Raw genomic sequence first — 21,188 nt, 5'->3', positions numbered from 1 at the left:
GCCTGAGCAAATCAATGAGTTATTTGACATGGAAGTACACTGTTATAAATGAGATCAATACAGTCCTCGAATTTGTACTAAGAGAATGAATAAACCTGCATTAGGCAGGTATTTGAAGAAATGATACAGTGCCCTTTCGGTTCCTGACTTCCTTGGTAAAAAGGAAGACACCACAGAGAGATTACTACTGTATTTTAGAAAAAATAAAGAAAACTGCAGCAAACAGCAGTTCAAGCAACGCACAGAGGCACTGCACATCATTTATGTATTGCCAGATGTTCACTCTACATTCAGACATACAAATGCCTACATAGGGCCTGGCACCAATGTCTTTATTCAGATTTGGCATGTGTGCCAGATTAATAACATTAGTAGTTTAATAGAAACTCTGTTATGAAACACTAATTTTCCTTTTTTTAACTTCCATTTTATTTAGTCTTAATTGATAATGAGGTAGTGTTTGATTTTTGTAATCTACCACAGTGGACAGGCTTCTCTTCCTGTGAGTCATTTCTGCATGCAACAAAAACTCTTAGATGCCTTATAACAAGAGCTACTAGGGAAGACATAAAAGTCTTATCTCATTAGATGTTCCAGAACCCTTAGCAGCCAAAATTTCTATAAAAGACTTTTCACTTTGCTATTGTAAATAGCTCTCTGGAACTTCAGAAATCCCACCTCATTTCACAGGAGCCTAGGTCTTAAGACACCACAGAAGTGAACCAGAATAACGTGGTAGCTCGTGTGCTGTCATCTGACACCACATCCTTTCAAATGCCTTATGCTTACTGGTAAAGTGCAACTTGAAACACGACAAGGCATCAGATTGCACTGTAATCCACGGAAAAAGCAGCTGGATCACCACAGCAGGCTGCTGTGCTGATGGGAGCCTTGCAAGCAGCCTGGCAACTTCCCACATGACAGAAATTCTGCTGTGTCAGAGCACATGGACAGTTGGGGCTGAGTTATTAACTTCAGATCTTAATTTAAAATGAGGTTTGCAATCATATAGGAAGACTGTAGTGCAGATTTGGTGTTAATAGATGTCTCTACAAGGCCTACTGGACTTCTGTGGTTTGTCTCACAGCCCCCCCAGTTTACCTCTTTAGAGGTCTTCTGCATGCCCATAAACACTATTGATGCAGATTCTTACAATTTCTTCTTTTAAAAGTTCGGCAGTTCAACCTTTAACACTGACATGTCCTTATGCCTCAATGCCTTATGTTACGTAACCCAGCGAACAATCAGACATTTAAAGAAACAATCAAACCACATAGCAATATAAGATAATGGAAGCAAGGAGTTACAAAAGCTCTGGATCAAACTGCATAAACAAATAACAACAAGCTAAGAAAAAATTCAATTTAAAACATATTGGCTAGCCTAGAACAACTGTTTTGGTGAACAAAAGACATGAAACAAGTGAAGGTTATGGAAGTCCCTCAAAGGACATTCTGTCTGATTTTTCTTCCTTGTTTGTATTTTCAAAATAATTCACAGAAGGAGTATTTATTAATATAAAGTAATATATAACCTGTAGTCTGTTGGATAAGAATAAAGGTATAATTTATATTGCATCAGTAAATACATACACTTAAGACAGATGAGAGGCATATTCTTGCAGAGAAACACAAAGAAAACTAACTTCCACCACTGAATTAAGGCAGTGATTCACCACAATTGCCACCAGAGGTAGGGATTAATTGTTTGAAATCACTGTAACCCTTTTATTGTTCCTTAGGCTGTGGAAGACCTGAAATTGTACCTCAGAAATAGCAGTAATAATATACAATGTGTAACTACTTAGAACATTAATGCCAGTACCTCAGAGATTTCCCTTTGTATATAGCAAACTTATTCTTAGCATAAATCAATACATAATGTGCAGTCACTGTAAAATGTAGAAAATACCTTAATGCATGAAAATAACCTATTCCAGACTGGCAAGCAGACTTCTGATTAAAAAGGTGCTTTGATTTGGTAGTAGAAACATACAGAAGTATCTGGAATGGATTAACCATTTTACCTCTTTTTGTCTTTTTTTCCCCCTTTTCTTTTACATTTTGGTCATCTGATTCCTTCACAGAAATTAATACTTAGACCTCCAACACTGCTTGTCAACATTCTTAGCTTCTCCTCAATTTTCTAGATATGTCACAACTGACTACATGAAACTTTGCTGAAATTAGCAATTAGGACAACTTGGGAAAAGGAATTTCAGTTGTTTTTTTTTAATACTCCATAAACAAAAGTTTGTGATGAAAATAACTACAAACATATAACTAAGGTTCATAACTTTTGAAGGATAACGATGGCTTTTTAAAATATCACAGTTTAATTTTTCTATATATTTCTATATACTAATAGCAATTATGTAGTGGTTAAGGTCCAGATACAGAATTTCACTAACAAGAAAGAGGAAAGCTAATGAGAGAAAAAAAAAAAAAAAAAAAATCAAAATCAGGTGGAACAGTCTTTTAGTTATACCATAAAACAAAAAAAAAAAAAAAAAAAAAAAAAAAAAAAATCAGGTGGAACAGTCTTTTAGTTATACCATAAAATTGAGACATATGGAAAATATACGGGGGAAACTTTACCTTACAGAGTTATAAAAACCCAAAAAATTCTACCTGTTGCAAAAAGCCTAACCTCCCCTAGTTCTGAATTTAGACAATAACCTGAAATAGCTAAACACCATTTAAGACTATGCAGGTAGAACAACTTTTTGCTCAAACTGAAAAATTTTTTTTTTTTTTTTTTTTTTTTTTTTTTTTTTTTTTTTTTTTTTTTTTTTTTTTTTTTTTTTTTTTTTTTTTTTTTTTTTTTTTTTTTTTTTTTTAGGGAGAAAAAATTTTTGTTTAAAATGAGAAATTTTTTTTTTTTTTTTTTTTTTTTTTTTTTTTTTTTTTTTTTTTTTTTACAGATGGCAAGCTGGTCATACAAAGGATTTACCAGTCTTCAGTTTGGCTACTGCCTTTGATAGTGTAGGTATTTAGAGAGGTCACAGAACAAAACTGAACAAGAGACCGCATTTACAATAACATTCCTTCCAGACAAGAATTCTTACACAAACATTCAGTGGTTTCTTCAACTTTGCTTAGACAACTCTATTGGCTTATAATTATGTGTACTTATCACTGAATTCTACCCAATTCCTTAAGACAGGGAGATGAAGAATTAAAAACATCTGACTTATTTTAACAACTATAACAAAACAAATTATCTATGACTTACTTCAGTTTGAAGCATGGCAGCCTCAATTTCAACATAATTTTTGACAAAAACCACTAAAAAGAATACAGATGTTTTAAACAATGAGGGAAAATATGAATCAACAGGCCTATCTTTCTACTAATGTGTCATTTCTTGGCATTCAAGCAAGGAGGTCATGCATCTAAAAAAAAAGGTAAGCTCAAGATTTCATTCAACTTCATAATTACGCTGTTACAGACAAAATGTAATGTATTCTCATCTTCTTCCACTGAAAAGGCTTCAGATTGCTTTATTTACAGGCTGGCCATGAATGCAAATAGAGCTTTTAATAATAAAAGTAACATTACAGACTGAAAATTCAGTTCCTAGAATACATACATTCCTAAACATGTTGTTCTCTCATTGCAGATACCAACCAATTTTAATGATCTGGAATTAAAACGATCTTATTAAGATAGCAATTCTTACCATCTGAGTTTGCTCTTCACCAGATCCAGTATCATGTTACTACCAGAAGTTCTGTGTTGTCTGCTTCTATCATAGAAAGTAACTCTCATAGAGGTTAAAAGCTTTTTGCAGTAATGAGAAGTAGTGTTTAGAAACGCATGTGTTGCTGCATTTTTAAAGAAATCTGCAATTTTGAGGAAATCTGCAGTTTTTTAGAAGGCACATTCAGGAGACAGTTTGGCTGTAACTCTAACGTGTTTAGTATCTGAAAAAATTCCTCCCTAATATACTCTATAGGCACCTACAGAAATCTCTGAAGAATGAAGCAGGTTAAAGCTAAGTGTTTAGATGTGAAAATTCATTTTAAAATGACAGTTTTGAGTTCAACAGATGCTAACAACAAAACACTAAAAATCAGAACATATCCACAACTGCCATGAGGCATTACGCCAGATCTTTTCTGTATTGTCTCCTTGTGCAAAGGTGTGTTTTCTTCAGCTGTTACAGTCAGTCTCCAACACTGCTTCCTACAACTTCAGAAGTGATCAAAACATCTTAAGTCGTATTTCATTATATATGTAACACCTCGCACTTGTAAAAATACATGAACATCGATGTCATTGTCAACTGTTTTCAAGGGTTCATTCTTCACGTACTGCATATTCCATTGACTAGTAATCACATACCATGGTGATGCCTATTCCAAAAAGGTGCAGTAAGGTCATAGCAGTTGTTCAAAAGTGTATCTGCTACACTCTGAATGGCAAACTGCGTGCACATATTGCCCTATCATCTTACCATACAGAAAGCAAACTCAGATTATTTTTGTTCTTTGCTACTTCAAATTCCTTGAACAAAATAAACTTTATTTTCTCCATGAAAACCACAAAATTAAACTGATTATTTTATTTAATCCCAGGCAGAGTTAGCTTCAACCCCTTGTACCTAACCCTCCACGAAAATAATTTTTCTTCCTTTCATTTACAACAATCCCAAGCAGCTGGACTGGACATTTTGATTCTAAAGTGCTGGTCTCAGATATTTTTTCTTAATTTGCATCACAAAAACCGTGCCATAAGAACAATCACAAGAGACCAAGGGTCCACATGGGTCAGTATTTTCTATTTGAAAGTAGCCAATAACGAATGTGAGGGAACGTTTTCCCTGTACTCCCAAGTCCCAACACAGCAGAAGAAAGTGAGGATGCTTATAAACAAGGACAGGAGGAAGAAGCGGGAGAGAAAGTGTTAAACTGGTGAAGAGAGGAAGAGGAAAAAAGTTCAACTAAAAAGGCTAAGACCAAATCTATGGATGTAACTAGAGTTTGATGAAAGGTTACAAAGAAAAACTACTGCTTTCATCTAGGCCAAGTTGAGCTGCATATTAGGAGGATCCCAGCATAAGAAGAAGGAATAAAGGAGAACAAGTTTTCAAGAGAAAGGGAGAAAAAAAGATATTAAAAGAAAAATGAAGGAAAAACAATGTTTGGATGAAGTTGGAAATGCCATGGAAAAAAAGCAGGCTTCAGAATGACTGAGGAATGAAAAGGAAGAACAGAAACAGGCTGAAAAGCCTGTGAGACAGCTAAGAAAATAAGCAAGGGGAAAAAGGGGTGAAGGAAGCTGAAAAGATTGACAGGAGCTATTAGAGAGAAGGAAAGAATTTACAAAAAAACTAGGGGACAGAAAATGGACACAGAGTTGGTCAAGAGCAAAGGCTGAGAGAAAGAGCAAGTGAAGACAGAGCATATAAGTTGGGAAAGAAAAGTCCTTCCAGTTTTCAGAGCATGTCTAGACTGCCCACTGGGGTAACGCTTTTACTTTGGCACCATGCAGTGCAACAACAGGTCAGCGACACATTGTCTGGTGTGTATAATCCCTCAGGCTTCACAACAAGCAGCTATATAATACTAGATAGTACACATTCTAAGGTGTAGTCACCTTCTTTTACAAAAAGCTAAATTGAGAGAGGAACAAAGTTTTCTACACCAAATTTACTTCAGCAATGGAGAGTCATTTAATTACTTCACTCCCTCTTACTTATTGCCAAGCTAAGTTTCCAGGGTGTGTTTTGTAGAAGTGTTTAGTACTGAGATCTGCAAGACTACAGAAGGCAATTGTTTGAAAAACAAAAAAGTATTTTTTCAAACTAGAAACAGTATTTACTGTACTCAAATATTCCATGGCTATTTGTTGCAAACATGTTCTTGACCCACATTTATGCATGAGGTGGTTAACTCCTTACAAATGTAACAAACTGCTTTACTTGGCAAGACAAAAGTTCAAAACACCCTTCGACATGACAGAGATGAGTAGGAGATGCCAATGTGGGGTGGGTTGACCCTGGCCAGCAGCTAAGACCTGCCCCCAATAACCCACCATCTCCCTCACCAGCAGAACAGAGGAGAGAATCAGAAGGACAAAACTGAGAGAAACTCATGGATTAAGATAAAGACATCTTAATAAGTGAAAGAAAACTACACCAAACCCCCAAATAACAAGCAATGCAAAGGCAATCACTTATCACCTCCCACCAGCAGACTGAAGCATATCCTGTGGTGGAGCAATGGCTGCTTTGCAACTCATTAAAATGTAATCAACTTGTTAGGTAGTTTCCCACATAAAATTAATATAAATTATGCACAGTCACAACTCCAGTGGCAACACGAAGCATTAATACAACCATAATGATTACATTGTTACGACAGTTCACATATCTACTGCATTATTGACTACAGCAGACATCCCATTGCGTACTTGACATAATGCTTACTTAAATGGTATGTTAATCATACCAGTAATGACATGCAACAGCTTTGTCTATAACACCACATCTGCTTTCTTTCCTTCTCTTTTTGAAAAACAATGCAAAGCATTGCAGAAAACATGTAAAAGAAGAAGTTGACAGAAACTTAGAAAAAGCATTACTTCAGTCTTACCTCAGAACTGTAATCTTCTACTGTGGTAGAAATTTCACTTTCCGGCTAAAACAAAATATTAACATATTTACAATAATGGCACTCTAAAAATATTAAACTAGACATTTTCCATCTGTTTCTGAGAATGTAGACAGTATACAAAAATATCAAAGTATACATGAATTTGATTTAAAAAATATATATAACAAAGGCCACCTTCGCTTCCTTGAAAGAAGAAGAAGTTACTTTGTTGTTCAACTATGATCATGGAAACATTATAATTACATGACAAAGTCTTCCAATGAAAATACAACCTACAGGTATAAAATAATATTTGAGAAATGTAACATAGTTTGGGGGGAGGGGTGTGCATGTTTGTTTTGTTTTTTTAAGAAGTAAGTAGTACCAAGAGAAGGAATTCTCTCTAATACACCAGTTTTACCTAAGTAGGAACTTTGCTGGTTTAAGAACATAATCATATATAGAATGTCATTTTCGGACATGCAATGCTTTTGATGTTGACTGGAATTTTAAAACAAACACTCATGTTCTCCTTCAGCTTCCATGGAAACCAAGGAAAGGTAAAAGTGATCAGGAAGAACAAGGACAAAGACTTATATCTAATGAATTAGAGTAATTAAAGGAACAAAGCCTTAACAAACTATGCATAAACATGCCATGGAAGATGCCTGAATTAAATACAGAGTATCTTGATGAACTATAAACAGTGTATCAGGTTTGAGAATCAAGATGTTAGTAGGAAAATATACAAAATACTGAAATTATCCATGTAAGATACACAAAGTAATTACCCTTTTGAACTCAAACAGCATAATTCTGAGTTAAAACTACTTCTGCAAAAATAAAGTGTACATAATAAGGTTTTTCAAAATTCACTTAACACATTAGCCAGCCTCACATTAAATCAGTCTCCATTTTAAATTGAATTCTGTCAGGATTATTTTCAAAGGAATGTAGTCAATATGGCATCAGTAGACACAACTAAAATTTGGAAGTATCAACCATGGTTTTGTTTTGCATTTCTTATTTAAAGAAATCTGCCACTCAGACCTTGCTGTTTCTATAACCCTGACATCATCGATTCTACATATTTTGAATCCAATATGTAGCTACACAATATAAGTAACGTAAAAAAGACATTTTATGCAGAGTGCACAAAACTAACTCAAAATAAGAATGTGGAAGCTAAAATTCACAGTGTTTATAATTTTAAAAATTAAAAAGGTCCATTTGAAAATAAGCCACAAACTGAAGCAGAAATCAAAATTATGTTTTAAAACTATAGGATGACAAAAGTGTTTCTGCTGTGGAATACACAATTAGTACTTAACAATAGTTGATTTTTATATATGCTTTTATTCATATTACATGTATTACAATTAAATGTGTGCATATATATATGCATATAAACACACAAAATTTGTAGCCTATGACCTTAGTCTAGGACAAATTTCTCTGGAAGGTATAAAATCAGAGAAAAACACATTGGTATTTATTTTTATAATACAGATAACAAATGTATGGCCAACCTCCCTACAATTTTTCATGGTTTCTTCTAATTCACAAGACTTCACAAAGAAAGAAGTATTCTGATAGAAACTCATAACTATTCCTACAAATTTACATATTTAATGAGATCTAACAATTGTTGAAGTTCTTTGTATGTGTGTGAAATACAGACACTTCTCCAACATGCAAAACCAAGGACAAGTAGTCTGAGTTCTTACACAGTTTTTCCTTGTAATGCTTTTAAATTATATAAATAGCCCCTTGTTCATAAGAAAGATGATACATGAATGTCTAGATCCTGGGATAAACTCAAATCTAGTACATAATCATAGTAAAAGGCAAAGAACTTATAGATTGAAGCTTAGGGCTAGAGTGAGAAGGTGATTACTGAAAATAATTCTCTAATTTTTAATGGCAATTTGGTCAGATATGAGATCTTTAAACAATTAATATATTGCTGGTCCTTTCTGAATACTAATCTAAGTAAAAAAAATGAAGTAATTTAAAAAAAAAAACAAATCAAAAACCATATAGCACTCCAGTGTGCAATATCTGTTAGCAGCATAAATAATCTTCCTAAAACATCTCCTTCGATCTTGCTTCTAGATAGTTTTTTGGCTGTTAAGATCACATATTTTTGCCAAGGGATTTATTGAAGATTAAGTACAGAAAGATAGCTGAATAAATTCAAGTTAAATGGATCTGTCTTCTGTGCTAACAGGTTCATCTAAACCCTGTTAAAAATCAGTTAAAAAGACTCAAATCCTATGAGCTTGCACATTAGACTCCAACACTGTAAGACTTGATGCTATTCTTTTGCTTCAGAATCCATAACATTATAAGCAGTCAACATTTTACAGGCACTCATCTTGCTCTGCAAGCAGCTATGATCTGTTCCTAAGACCTGACCAGCCTTATTTCAAAATCCAGTTCCTTCTGTTATTAAGCCATCCATTCTGTCTTTGTTCAACAGGTTTTACACAGCTCATCTGTCTGAACCACTGAGATTCAGTTTACAAGGAAATACTCCAAAAAATTCATATATTCACACACTGTTAGCAACATATCATCTTTCGACAGGATAATGCCAATGACGCTGTTCATCAGTTCCCTCGATACTTTATGGAATTTAAAGCAGGTTTCTGTTACACTCTGACTTCAGGCTGTTAGTTTATATTCCAACACCTATGCCCCACGGTGTTTTCTTGCTAGAAAGAGCTATTCTCTTCTGGCAAGATGTTCTAAATCTTTATTTAATATTTTCTTCACTGACAATGTGGCTGGTAGCTAAAATACACTGAACCAGGCTGATAGTTATAACACACTGAACAGACATCTCAGAAGACTTTACAGGCAACTATTTCCATCAGCTGCACAGGCAGTACCTTTAATGATAACATTTAAATATTCAGAAAATTAAAACCACTTCCATCTGTAAGCTTTACTCAGAGGAAATACTGCAAGATGATACAAAAAAGGGAGTAATCAGCCTGTGGAACACAGGATGTCCATTTTAGAAAAACTTATTCCTAGTAGTGTACTACTCCAACTGCAATGGATCAGAGAATTAAAGTGTGAGAACCAAGACCGAGTTGGAAACATGGAACAGAATTCTACCTGAGGTAAATTCCTCACTTTATGACCTCAGTGTAAAACTGTTACAAAAATGTAACTACAAAATTCTGGATTCATTCTTGAACACTTATTAGCCAGCAGCAGAAGCGAAAACACGTTGTTTCAGCTTGGCCAGTTTTACATGTGATCCATAAATGATCACAGCCTGAGTAAGACTAAGTAAGAGAACTGTGACTAAGAAGGAAGGCAAAGACTGAAAATCCCAGTCATGAAGTCCTCTCTTCAGGCCATCCTGAACTTTATGGGTCTTCAATATTTGTAGAACATGCTGAATACGAAGTTCTATTCTTATGTATTGCCTTGTCATGCCTTTCTTAGTTCCTAATCTGAAAACCATTCAATTCAAAGGAATGAATATGCTGGTAATCTATCAATCAAACCAACTGACTACAATCAGATTTAAATAGTGGGGATAATAATGGCGGAATATCTTAGTGGAGGAGATAAACCCCTGCCAATTCTGATATAATCTGCAGCAAGGTACTCCACTTCTCAGGGTATCAATCTCCTGTATCAGAAAACATCAGCAGCAGAGGGGTAACCTAAGCATTAATTAGGTTTCTATTCTTTAGTAATATGGCCTTATAAATGTTTAATCTAAAAACAAATAGTCTGTAAATCAGCAAGGACCATTCTTCAATGCAGGTAATCTCCATGCCAGTAAATCTATTATATATTGGTATTCATAGACAGAAAGGAAGGCATCATTCTAGAGGTCATCTTACGCATCAAACAAAATTGGTAAGATACCCCAGCAATCTTTTGGCCAGACAGCGGTTGGAAAGATGACTGGCTTCAGTGAGAAATATATGCTCCTGGGAATCTTATCTCCTCTTGTGGCACTGACTTTACTACTGAACAGACCATTTTCGAACATTTGTTTATCTTCAATCTCCAATTTCAAAATGCTTTTTTAAGGGATGATACATTATCTGAAGTGACTGGGCTAAATTTTACATTTTATTTATCCACATCCTTTTTTCTCTTATTGTACATCCCAGAATATATCTTCTCTAGTCAAAGCCTTTGGTTGCTCTTTGCTTTCATGCCTCTGTCATATGGATGCCTTACACTGACCATCTATGCCTTTTCTCACTGAGGTGTCCTCTCTGTTTCTCCATACTGCTTATCCTTCCATATTTGTCACTTTTCTTCCTTAGTTCTTCTCAAGAATCCTACCCCGTGTCTCCTCCTTACTGTATTTCTGTTCCTTGCCCATCAAATCTCAGGCACTAACTGGAGTAAGTTCTCGAAAAGAAACAATGATCATGGAGCTATAAACTTTAACACCTACTTGAGTAAACAGTTAAGCTAATCTAAAACTATTACCAAATGGATTTGTCCTGTGAAAAACAAAAGACGAGTTACTAATCCAGCCTTAGTCAATTAACAGGTATTCTTCATCACAGAACTTTAAACTTTTCTTTTCTAAGAAGCTTTGTATAATAGCTTTTACTACCCAGGTGACTCAAGGACAATATTACTGTGTCACAGGTTAATTTCTTTTGCTTTCCCAGTATTAGTGCACTCTTGCAAAGCAGTCTGCTCCAATGCATCTTTTCAAGACTTTCAGAGAAGGTGATCTCAGCAGTTATTTACCCTGGAAGAGGCCTCTGCTTTCTTCCATTTTTAAATACAGAAAGTCACAAAGAGAAGCAATCCTAAAACTAATTTATTTCCTGCATTGGGTCTTCTAGATTATTTTTACTTCTACATGGAAAAGGACACTATAAATGTCAAGACCAAATAACACCATGGTACAACCGAATAAGTACAAAAACCAAAGGCAACTAGAAACTCAACATATTATTATCTTTGTGAGATCAAGACAAAATGCATTTAACATGAAGCAATTGTTTAATTGCTTGACCCAGTGACTTCAGCCAAGAAATACCAACTGGCATTTCTCTAATAATCTTGCAAATAAACTGTTCCTCTGACGGAGGATGACAACCTTGTAGAAATTATAAGTAAGTTCAGACAGAAGGTAAAATCAAAGAGATAAAGACTGTATAAAATAATGATAGTTCTTCCAGAGTTCTTCCAATTAGTTTCTGTAACTTGAGGGATTACAGGCTGATGGAGGAACCCACCCAATTTACGAAGATAAAAGAAAAAAAAAAGTAAAAGAAAAACCAAACCCAAACAAAAACCACACACACAAAAAAACCCCCATAACCTGAATTCTCCAAAGACCTTTGCCCTCTCTGAAAAGGAACTTGTCTGACTTTAGATGGGAAATAAACTCCCAGGAGTCTCTCTATTTCACTTTCTGTTATTCATATTGAGTAAGAGAACTTTTTGTTATTTGTATTTGGACATGCTAGTTCCACTGGAGACTAAGAAATCATACTGGAAAAACTGCAGGGAGATAAACATCTATCCACAAAACTACCACAAAAGACCCCACCCCAGTCAGGATTTTTAGATAGATAGGCAGGATAGTCAGATGTTCTGTGTCTCTTCTGAGGTACAGACAGAACAATTCTAAATATGAATTCCAGTAAAGAGGAAATAAGTAAGCGGAATCAAAACACAGCTAGAAAATAATCCTGCATAATGCCTCCAGTAATCTTGCCTGACTCTCCTACCATAGCAGCCTATAAAGAATTAATGCTGGGTGAAAAAGCAAACAGCTCAAAGAAGCTGTCTGTAATTCTCCATTGCAGAGATTAGCCTGAAACTGCCTATTACACTGGCTGCCATTTCGACTAAGCAAGCTCAAATCCAATTACTGAAATACAGGCTCTCTGTCCAAATCATTGCACTCACAAGACTAAAACTGGAAGGTTATGAAATTCAGTGAAACTATTTCAAATTTTTTACTCATCTATTAATACAGCACAGATAGAGACTTCAGCAATCATCTTCCAACTCCACAATATCACTTACTTATTTAACATGACTAAGCAGGCCACAGACAATGTGTAACAAAGAAAAATGTTTTCCCAATTGGGAGTAGTCCTTTTTTGGGTAGAAGGGAATATTTAGAAGTCATGAAGACACAAGTAACTCAGGAAAAGCAAATTACATATAAACACTAATCACCATGCTTATTCTTTTACAACTACATTTAAAAACAAAACAAAAACTCAACAAACTAAAAGACCTTTTGCATCTCTATATTTATTTAAACATAAGGTAAGTTGTTTTGGGAATAAGGCAAACCTCAGAAAAATCATACCCAATCTTTAGAATGTGTCCAATCTTTAGCCACTGCAAGCACAGATTCTTTTTCCCTTTTTAAAATCATCTATGTCTTGTACTGTTAGCATTCAGGGGCCAACACAGGCTGCTAGGACCAACCCGATCTAATTAGACCTCCTTTAAGCACAGGATTCTACTAGATGACCTCAGAGGTCCCTTCCAACCTAAATTATTCTATGATTCTGTACTTCAACCTGCTCCTCTAATTGCAGTAGAGAGATTTATTCTGAATGAGAGCAAATACATCAGAGTCCATCTGTAACATGCAATCATGAAGTACTTCAAAATACATTTGATTAAGAAAGTTTCTTCATACAGTTATCACATTTATGTAGACTATAATATTGTTAAAACAACAGTTTAAGTGATTCCTTCTAAAGAGCTCTCTGCCCTAGCGGTCGTCTCTCCTTAGCTGTAGATAACCTGCTGCATTTCATAAAGTACAGCTTTCTCTTTTCCTAAAAGGTAAAAAAGTCTCATATTCACCTACAAAAACAGTCATTCTGATTTTAAATACTCTTAAAACAATTTATTGTCTCCTCCAGGAAAAGCTGAATTGAACAGTTTATTGCGTTACCACAGTTCTGAAGCCCTAACATGAACTTTCTAAGCATGGAAAGCTACATATTAAAGGCATGTATCTATAAAGTTCAAAATATCTAGTTTTATGATATCCTGTAGACTTAAAATTGTAAGATAAATGGATTGCTTTAGAAGTTTTTATTCGTATGTATGATTTAGTCTGTAGGGGTATTTTTTTTTTTTTAAACACAAATGCAAGAAATTTTTGAAAAGTGTCATTTCTCTGTCGCTTAGCAGCTGGAAATGAGGTAATGGAGTCAAAATAGTTACAAATGGTCTATCCTAGCACAGGACTGACAAGTCAAAATGCAGAGCATTCATCTGTACTACATCTCTCAGAAAAGAGTGCACAGAGCTGGCAATATGCATTGAGCTGCTTGTTCAGAATGCCACTCACATCCTTTTAGAGGCAACTGCTTTCATGAATGGAGTAAGATATTCTGTAAGTAACATCAGCACCTCTTGCCTTCGTATCTGGAACAACATATTACTATGTGTGAATTCACATCTATTCAGAACTGAACGGGACTGCCAGGGTATATCACACGAGGCATCTTACAACCTTCCAGGAGCATGTACTTTCAAGCACTAGCAAGCCTGTCAATAAGTAGTAGCAGTATCTGTTTATCAACCTTTTAAGCCATACAGTTCTCAATAGTGTTTTCTAAATTAATTTTTCTTCCTCATTAACCAGAAAGGATCAAATTACAGTAAGAATACTAGAATGTTCAGTTTTGCATTTTGCTGTAACCATAGCTGCAGTGATAAAAAAATTCCATTTTTAATAAAACAAAATGCATAAAATTAAGCCTAAATTTTTGCCTATTCAGGGAATATAGCACTAGCAACAAACTTTCCATAATCTACAGTACACTGTCTATCAGAGAAAACATGATGCCAGCAGGCAGTTAGGAAGTGCCTTCTCTGGACATATTAACGACAGACAGCGGAGGAAAGGAAATAATATCCAAAATCTCATATAATTTGTTTATTTCCCACTGAAAATTAATGGAATATTTTGCTGCCTGCAAAGTAATTGTTTACAGTCTGAGACAAACTTACCTCAATGTTGTAAGCCTGGTTGTGTTTGAGAATTTCTCCACTATGCAAAGTTCTGATAATAGCAAAGTCAGCAGTAGCAGCTGCTCCCCTTTGGTTGCTGCATATGGATGTTTCATCACCTCGAGATCGATCTGTATCAATTCCATCTTGTATTGATTCTTCATCTTTGATGTTTGCTGTTTTCTTCTTTTTTTTCTGCTTCTTTGATCCATTCTGACCATCAGTTTGTGCCTTCCGCTGCCTAAATTGGGCAAGCTGTATAGAAGACAAAATCTTGTTAAAGGCGAAAGTTTTCCTCTTTATTACTAATGACATGCTCTACAAAGGCTTACCAGATGTTCTGCATAAAGCTTCAAACTAATCACCACAGAAAACAAGTTTGAAGTTAACACTGCACATCAGAAACACATTCAGATTCTTCTCACACCTATGTAGTCTGCTTTAAAAAAAAATTCTTAAATGTAAACCAACAACCTATTAATGAATTCCTTTCTGGCTTTATACTAGTAAGTTACTCTTCTACAGACTGATACCTAGAATCAAAACATGCAAAGGCAAAGGTACAAATGTCACAGAGGATAAATGCAGTTCTGATCTAATTTTTCCATTTTATAGTAATAAACATCTCAAAATTAATTTACAGAAATAACTTCTAATTTTTATACCAGAAACAGATAAAAGCAAACCACTCTTCCACCAAGTATCATATGAAGTTTTATAAAAAGTTTGTTAGAACTCAAAAAGCAGATCAAGTTACTGAAAACATCATAAAGAGATAGCAAAACATGAGGGAATAGCCTAAAAACAAACAGTGAGCAAATTACAAGATACACTACCTTGTAGCAAAACATGCTGATGAACAAAAAGTCACAGGTGAGCCAGGCACACAGTTGAAAAACCAATTAGTATGTAAGCTATTCAAATACTGTAAGACACTGCCTTTTGAAGAGCTTAGCACTTTTAATCACTTTATAGTGGTTTACACAAGAAAATCCATTTAAAATATTTTTTTCTTAACAAGAACAGAATTTCTGTTCAAATAAGAAAAAGCATGGCAAGTTTTACCAATTAAAATTTAAACAGATCCTACCAATAAAATCTGGAAATGAAAATCATTATTTTCCAGTTGAAGAGTCCAGCATTAATTGAGTGCTACAAAATGTTTCAGAAATGTAGCTCCAGTGTAAATATAAAGCACGGAAATAAAGACCCTAAAGCTTTAAATACTTTTTACATCAACTAATACCCAAATATCAAGGTTTTTTTTCAAATCTGCTGCAATTTTAAGAAAAAACTACAGAAAAGATAGCACGTTTGCTCAGGATATTCACCAATCGAGAAAGCCAAGCTTCCATCCGACCTCTTCAGCAACACCCAAATCAAGCAGGACACACAGAACCCCCTTCCCAGTCACCGTTCGATAACAGTGTGAGCAATCTCTTGAAGTACTCTCTAGTTCTCATCTGGTCCCAAGACAGCCGAGAAGATCCAATCTTAATAAATGCATCACTGACGGATCAGTTCTGACTTCTGGCTAATTTATGCTTATGGCCCTTTATTTCTTCATGGATTTCTTCAGCCTCCTCTCCATTCTTAGCAACAACTGACAGCTTGGCATATGGCTCCTGCTCTGTTTACTGGAGAAGGACCTGAAGATTTGATGAGCCAAATATGCTCACCTACTTATTTAATACTTACTTCCTCCCTACCACATCTCTAATTAGTTCAACTACATGATTTTTCTTCCTATTTTTAAAATAGGCAACTATCACTATTTCACCAAAAATCTATTAAAGTGTATAAACACGAATTCTGAACAGGCCTCCTCCTGACTTCAAAGCTTCAGGAAAAAAAAAAAAGCCATAGATTTAGCTTCTCAAAAATGGCAAGGGTGAAGGTTTCAGTTGTCTCCTTAGGACATTACGGCATTCTCCTAAAATTGCTCAAAAGTTTCCCATTTATCCAAAAGACAAGCAGAATTTGTCCAGCTGCCACAATGACATAAAGCAGAAAACCTGATGTAAGTGTAACTACTGATATTTCTTTTTTCTTTTTTTTTTTAAATAATGAAAGACTTGTAGTGCCACTGGTCAAGAACTCTCTCCCCCCATTTGATTGAAACCTTCTGTAATGGAAAATTAAGTTGGCTTTTTAAAAGCAGCTTCACAGTCTTTATTTGTCTACAAATTTAGACACATAGCTCAAGGACAAGTGAATTACTCTATGTCTCTCCTTTGCACATTTTAGCTGAGGGATCTGGGCATGCCCAATTTCTTTCCTTTCAAAATTAAATTGTCAACTTCCACTTCTTTGGAATTAACAGATTAACCATGGCAGTTATAAACAGACCTTAATTTCTTCTGTTTATACATTGCTGAAGATGGGCACATATGAAAGCTAAATGCATATGCAAACCAAACTGTCAGATTTTTTTTTTCTATTATGTAAGTTCTCAACTGACAATTTCTGTATGAGCATTTAATACTTTGGCAGTAACTACACTATTAGTGATGGATGCATGCACAAATCACAGCACTTTTTACTCTGCACATTCATGTATACACAAGACTGTCCAGCTACTAATAAAACATTTCACATTTTTAATCAAATTTAAAATACTAGAAATGAAAGAAGCAGCATAACAAAAAGCTGTTGCTGAACAAATACACTCTGTGATGCTCACATCAAGACAGAGGAGTCTCAGATACCTAATTCCTTCAGAAAATGGGACTCAGGAAACAGTCCACCAGCAGTCATGGGAACTAAGGAAAATAAATTTTGTTGAATTAAAACTTTAATTAAAACAGAAAAATACTTCCACTTCTAGATTTTTTTTTTCAGTGTGAACAAAATGTGAAAGAAATACAAGCTGATACAAATACACGTTCCCTTACCTTGTTGTATTGGGTTTGCATGGCAAGTTTTTGGTAGCAGGCGAGCTACAGGGGTGGCTTCTGCAAGAAGCTGCTAGAAGTTTTTCCTATGTCCAAAAAAGCCAATGCCAGCCAGCTCCAATATGGACCCACTGCTTGCCAAGGCCAAGCCAATCAGCAATAGTAGTAACACCTCTGTGATAACTTATTTAAGAAAGGGCAAAAAAACCAACCCATGCAATTGCAGCCAGAAAGAGGAGTGAGAATATGTCACAGAAACACCTCTGCAGACAGACACCAAGGCCACTGAAGGAGGAGATAGAGAAGGTAATCCAGGCACTGGAGCAGAGATAACCCTGCAGCTCACGGTGAAGACCATGGTGAGGCAGGCTGCCCCCTTGCAGCCCATGGAGATTAATGGTGGCACAGATATCCACCTGCAGCCCATGGAGGATCCCACACTGGAGCAAGTGGATGCCCAAGAGAGGATACCCTGAGGGAAGCCTGTGATGGAGCAGGCTCCTGGCAGGACCTTTGGATGTGTGGAGAACCATACTGGAGCACGTTCGCCAGCAGGACTTGTGACCCTGTGGAAGGAACCCACACTGGAGCAGTTCATGAAGAACTGCAGCCCGTAGGAAGGACCCAAGCTGGAGAAGTTTGTGAAGAGCTGTCATCTGTGGGAAGGACCCCATGCTGGAGTGGGGGAAGAGTGTAAGGACTCCTCGCTCTGAGGAGGAATGAGCAGCAAAAACAAGGTGTGATGAACTGACTGCAACCCCTACTCCCTATCCCCCTGTTGCTGCTGGGGTGGAGGAGGTAGAGAATATTGGGAATAAATTTTAGCCTGAGAAGAACAGAGGAGTGGGGGAAGGTCTTTTTAAAATTTAGGTTTACTTTTCATTATCCTACTCTGGTTTGATTGGTAATAAGTTAGATTAATTTTTCTCCCCAAGTTGAGTCTATTTTGCTTGTGACAGTAACGGGTGAGTGATGTCTCCCTGTCCTTGTCTTAACCCACGAGCTTTTCACTATATTTTCTCTCCTCTGTCCAGCTGAGGAGGGGGAGTGATAGAGAGGCTTTGGCGGGACCCTGGCATCCAGCTAAGGTCAACTCACCACTTCTGTTTTCCAGGCTTATCAGCTTGACAACTAAGTCTGTGAAGAACTTATTGCTGTTTCTGTCAGTTCTGATTCTGCAGTTTTGAAACAATGTCAAGTCTCTACAAAAGTTGCAAACAAAACCAAAAAATATAAACACAGGAGTTACTCGTGGAGGACAAAGAATCCAAAAGCAGAAGTTGAAGGACACTGAGAACAGGCCCTCTGCATTGATCCACCTCTGAGAAATGACAGAGACGAGCACCTTACCCTGGGAAGGCATTAGGGACAGAGTCAGCCATGACACATTTTACCTTCATTTTTCAGATATGCTGAAACCTATCTGGAGCAAGTTATCTTTCACTATCCACTTATCTGTGAGCACATGGCCTCCAGCTTTTCCCATTGTGCTGGTAAGACCTTGGATCCTCCAATCAGTATTGAAACCTGTTAAAAATTTCATCATTGTTTTCCAGTAGTGAGTAACAGCTGAATTTGCTCCTTATCCTTGACTCTCAGGTTTTGCATCTAGAATAATCTACAGCTTGAAATTTCCAGCTCATAGGTTTTCCAAGTCCTGCTTCTAGGCAAAAAAGCAATCCTCTTGGAAACAGACACTTTATATCAATTAAAAAAATTGTATTATGGAGTCCATGTTTGTTGTTAAGTATCCAGTGTACAATTAAGTTCTTAATTGTAATAAATAAACTGAAGTTTTAAGCTAAACACTGAGAATAAAGCTGTTTCTTTCCTATTAATGCATAACAACCTGCAATAAAAGTGTGCAGGAAGAATTACATGTTTATTTTCAGATTTCCAGAAGCGTGATTTAAAACAGTTGCTCAGCTTCCCATTAGTGTCAAAAATGGGAAGTGACTGGATTTTAGCACTAAATTCTGTGGATGCTGTTACAACATCTCTTATAATCAGCAAACCACAAGACATGTTGCCTCTCATAAACAGAAACACACCTATCGAAAGTCACAACACTACAGCAGTGCAGCATGCAGATAAGTAACGGGTATCCTTTTCAACATCTCTTCCCACAGTGAAAGAACAACAGAGCAGAAGAACTTAAGATATTTGGAGGATATATTTATTTATCTAGGTCTCATTATAACTTCTTTCTGCTTATGAATCCCAGAACATTCTAGCACCAATCTCACATGACAGACCGGAGCAAAATTACAGACACCTGGTACAACATCACCTCAGCTTTTAAATGCTGCCATCTTCCAACCAGCAGAAAGTCAGAAAAGCAGAGGAGACTTCACCACTACTAGGAACTAAATATTCTTGAGACAGAAGGGAACTAACTTGCAGAGTGGTGGGGATTACTTGTGTAAACCGTGTCAATTATGACAGTTAAAGCACTGCTGTAATTACAACAGCAACATTATTTATTTATTCAACTATCTTCAGCACATTCTGACCCTTGGCAATTCTGTCAGCAATCCAGGTTACTGGGACACGCTATCCATCAATTAATTTCAAATATGATCTGACTGAACTATTCCTAGAGTAGAAGTGCATGTCAAAATAAACTCTAGCTCCAACAGATGCAAAACTTAATCTCCTCTTAAGCATTTAAAATTGTAAGTAAAATATCTGAACAAAAGCCACAGCATTTAATCACTCTCATGTAGCAGCACAAGAAAATACTGAAAAAATCCATGACAATTACAAAAGTTACATTTACAAAGCATAAATAGCTGTATTTTTATTTCACATGCATAAAAGATTTTTTAAAACAGAAACACACTAAGCCCCAGTTGAAACTGGATGATGCCTTAGAATTGCTTACTATTCCTTAACATTCTCAGACAATGTATTAGATCTGGATAGTCTCATTTTCAGAGGTACTGCAGTTAACAGGAATTGAATCGATTTCAATAAGGCTGTTATGAAGTAAAATAAACAATATTTGCTGTACTTACTGTTTAAAAAACAACTTCTAATTGCTAAGACAAGAAGTTTATAGGTAGTGCAAGTACAGTTGCACAAGTTGTACTCTACAAGTATAGTTGTACAATTATATTTTATGTACCTGTAGACAAACATTATTAGCTTCAAATTTCAACTTACTAACATGGCATGCTTACATCTCAAACTCAGCACTGCATAAGCACCTCTTACAGAAAGAGCAGGGACTGTTCACCTCTCAGCTCCTCTTCAGTACCAAAACTCTGTGTCTTTTTAAAATTCATTTGAAGAAGAAATACAGAAGTTGTGAACTTACAGACTGACAAGAAAAAGGAACATCGGAGAAGCTGTTACAGGCAAGTAATTATTCTTTTTCATTTCTACACTGCACAGTAAAAGCATGAATGAAGATCTACATCTTGGTCTCACATTTCTCAACTACAACAGTTTCAAAATACTGCTTAAACTTCAGATACTGCTTAAACTTCAGCTGAATCTGTCCTACTCACAGAACGGGACTTGCTCATTGTCAGATGTTCTCAAACAGTCTGGTATCCAGGGAAAAATGCTCTGTGCTGGATCAGGTCATCTTTAGATCACTTAGACAATATTGAGAAAGCAAGGATTTCTGAATCTTCTTGTCTGTAGCTCAGAGTGGTGGTTAATGGCTCAAAGTCAAATTGGCAGTCCTATGATAT

The 21,188-nt window shown here is 35.9% G+C and overlaps 1 protein-coding gene across 1 annotated transcript in view; it reads right to left on the bottom strand.

The window, feature by feature from the left end:
- The window catches only part of AKAP9 (A kinase (PRKA) anchor protein 9), a 117,267-nt gene that overhangs the window by 75,922 nt on the left and 20,157 nt on the right, over positions 1 to 21,188 (bottom strand). The window contains exons 3-4 of the mRNA XM_010131077.1: positions 14,594 to 14,848; positions 6,599 to 6,643 (exon numbers count right to left, since the gene is read on the bottom strand). Of these exons, the coding sequence (XP_010129379.1) occupies positions 6,599 to 6,643; positions 14,594 to 14,848 (300 nt within the window). The remainder of the gene's footprint in view (positions 1 to 6,598; positions 6,644 to 14,593; positions 14,849 to 21,188) is intronic.

Source organism: Buceros rhinoceros, unplaced genomic scaffold (genome assembly GCF_000710305.1).
Source record: "Buceros rhinoceros silvestris isolate BGI_N320 unplaced genomic scaffold, ASM71030v1 scaffold8232, whole genome shotgun sequence".
NCBI classification, from domain to species: domain Eukaryota; kingdom Metazoa; phylum Chordata; class Aves; order Bucerotiformes; family Bucerotidae; genus Buceros; species Buceros rhinoceros.
This window is presented reverse-complemented; position numbering and strand designations above follow the sequence as displayed.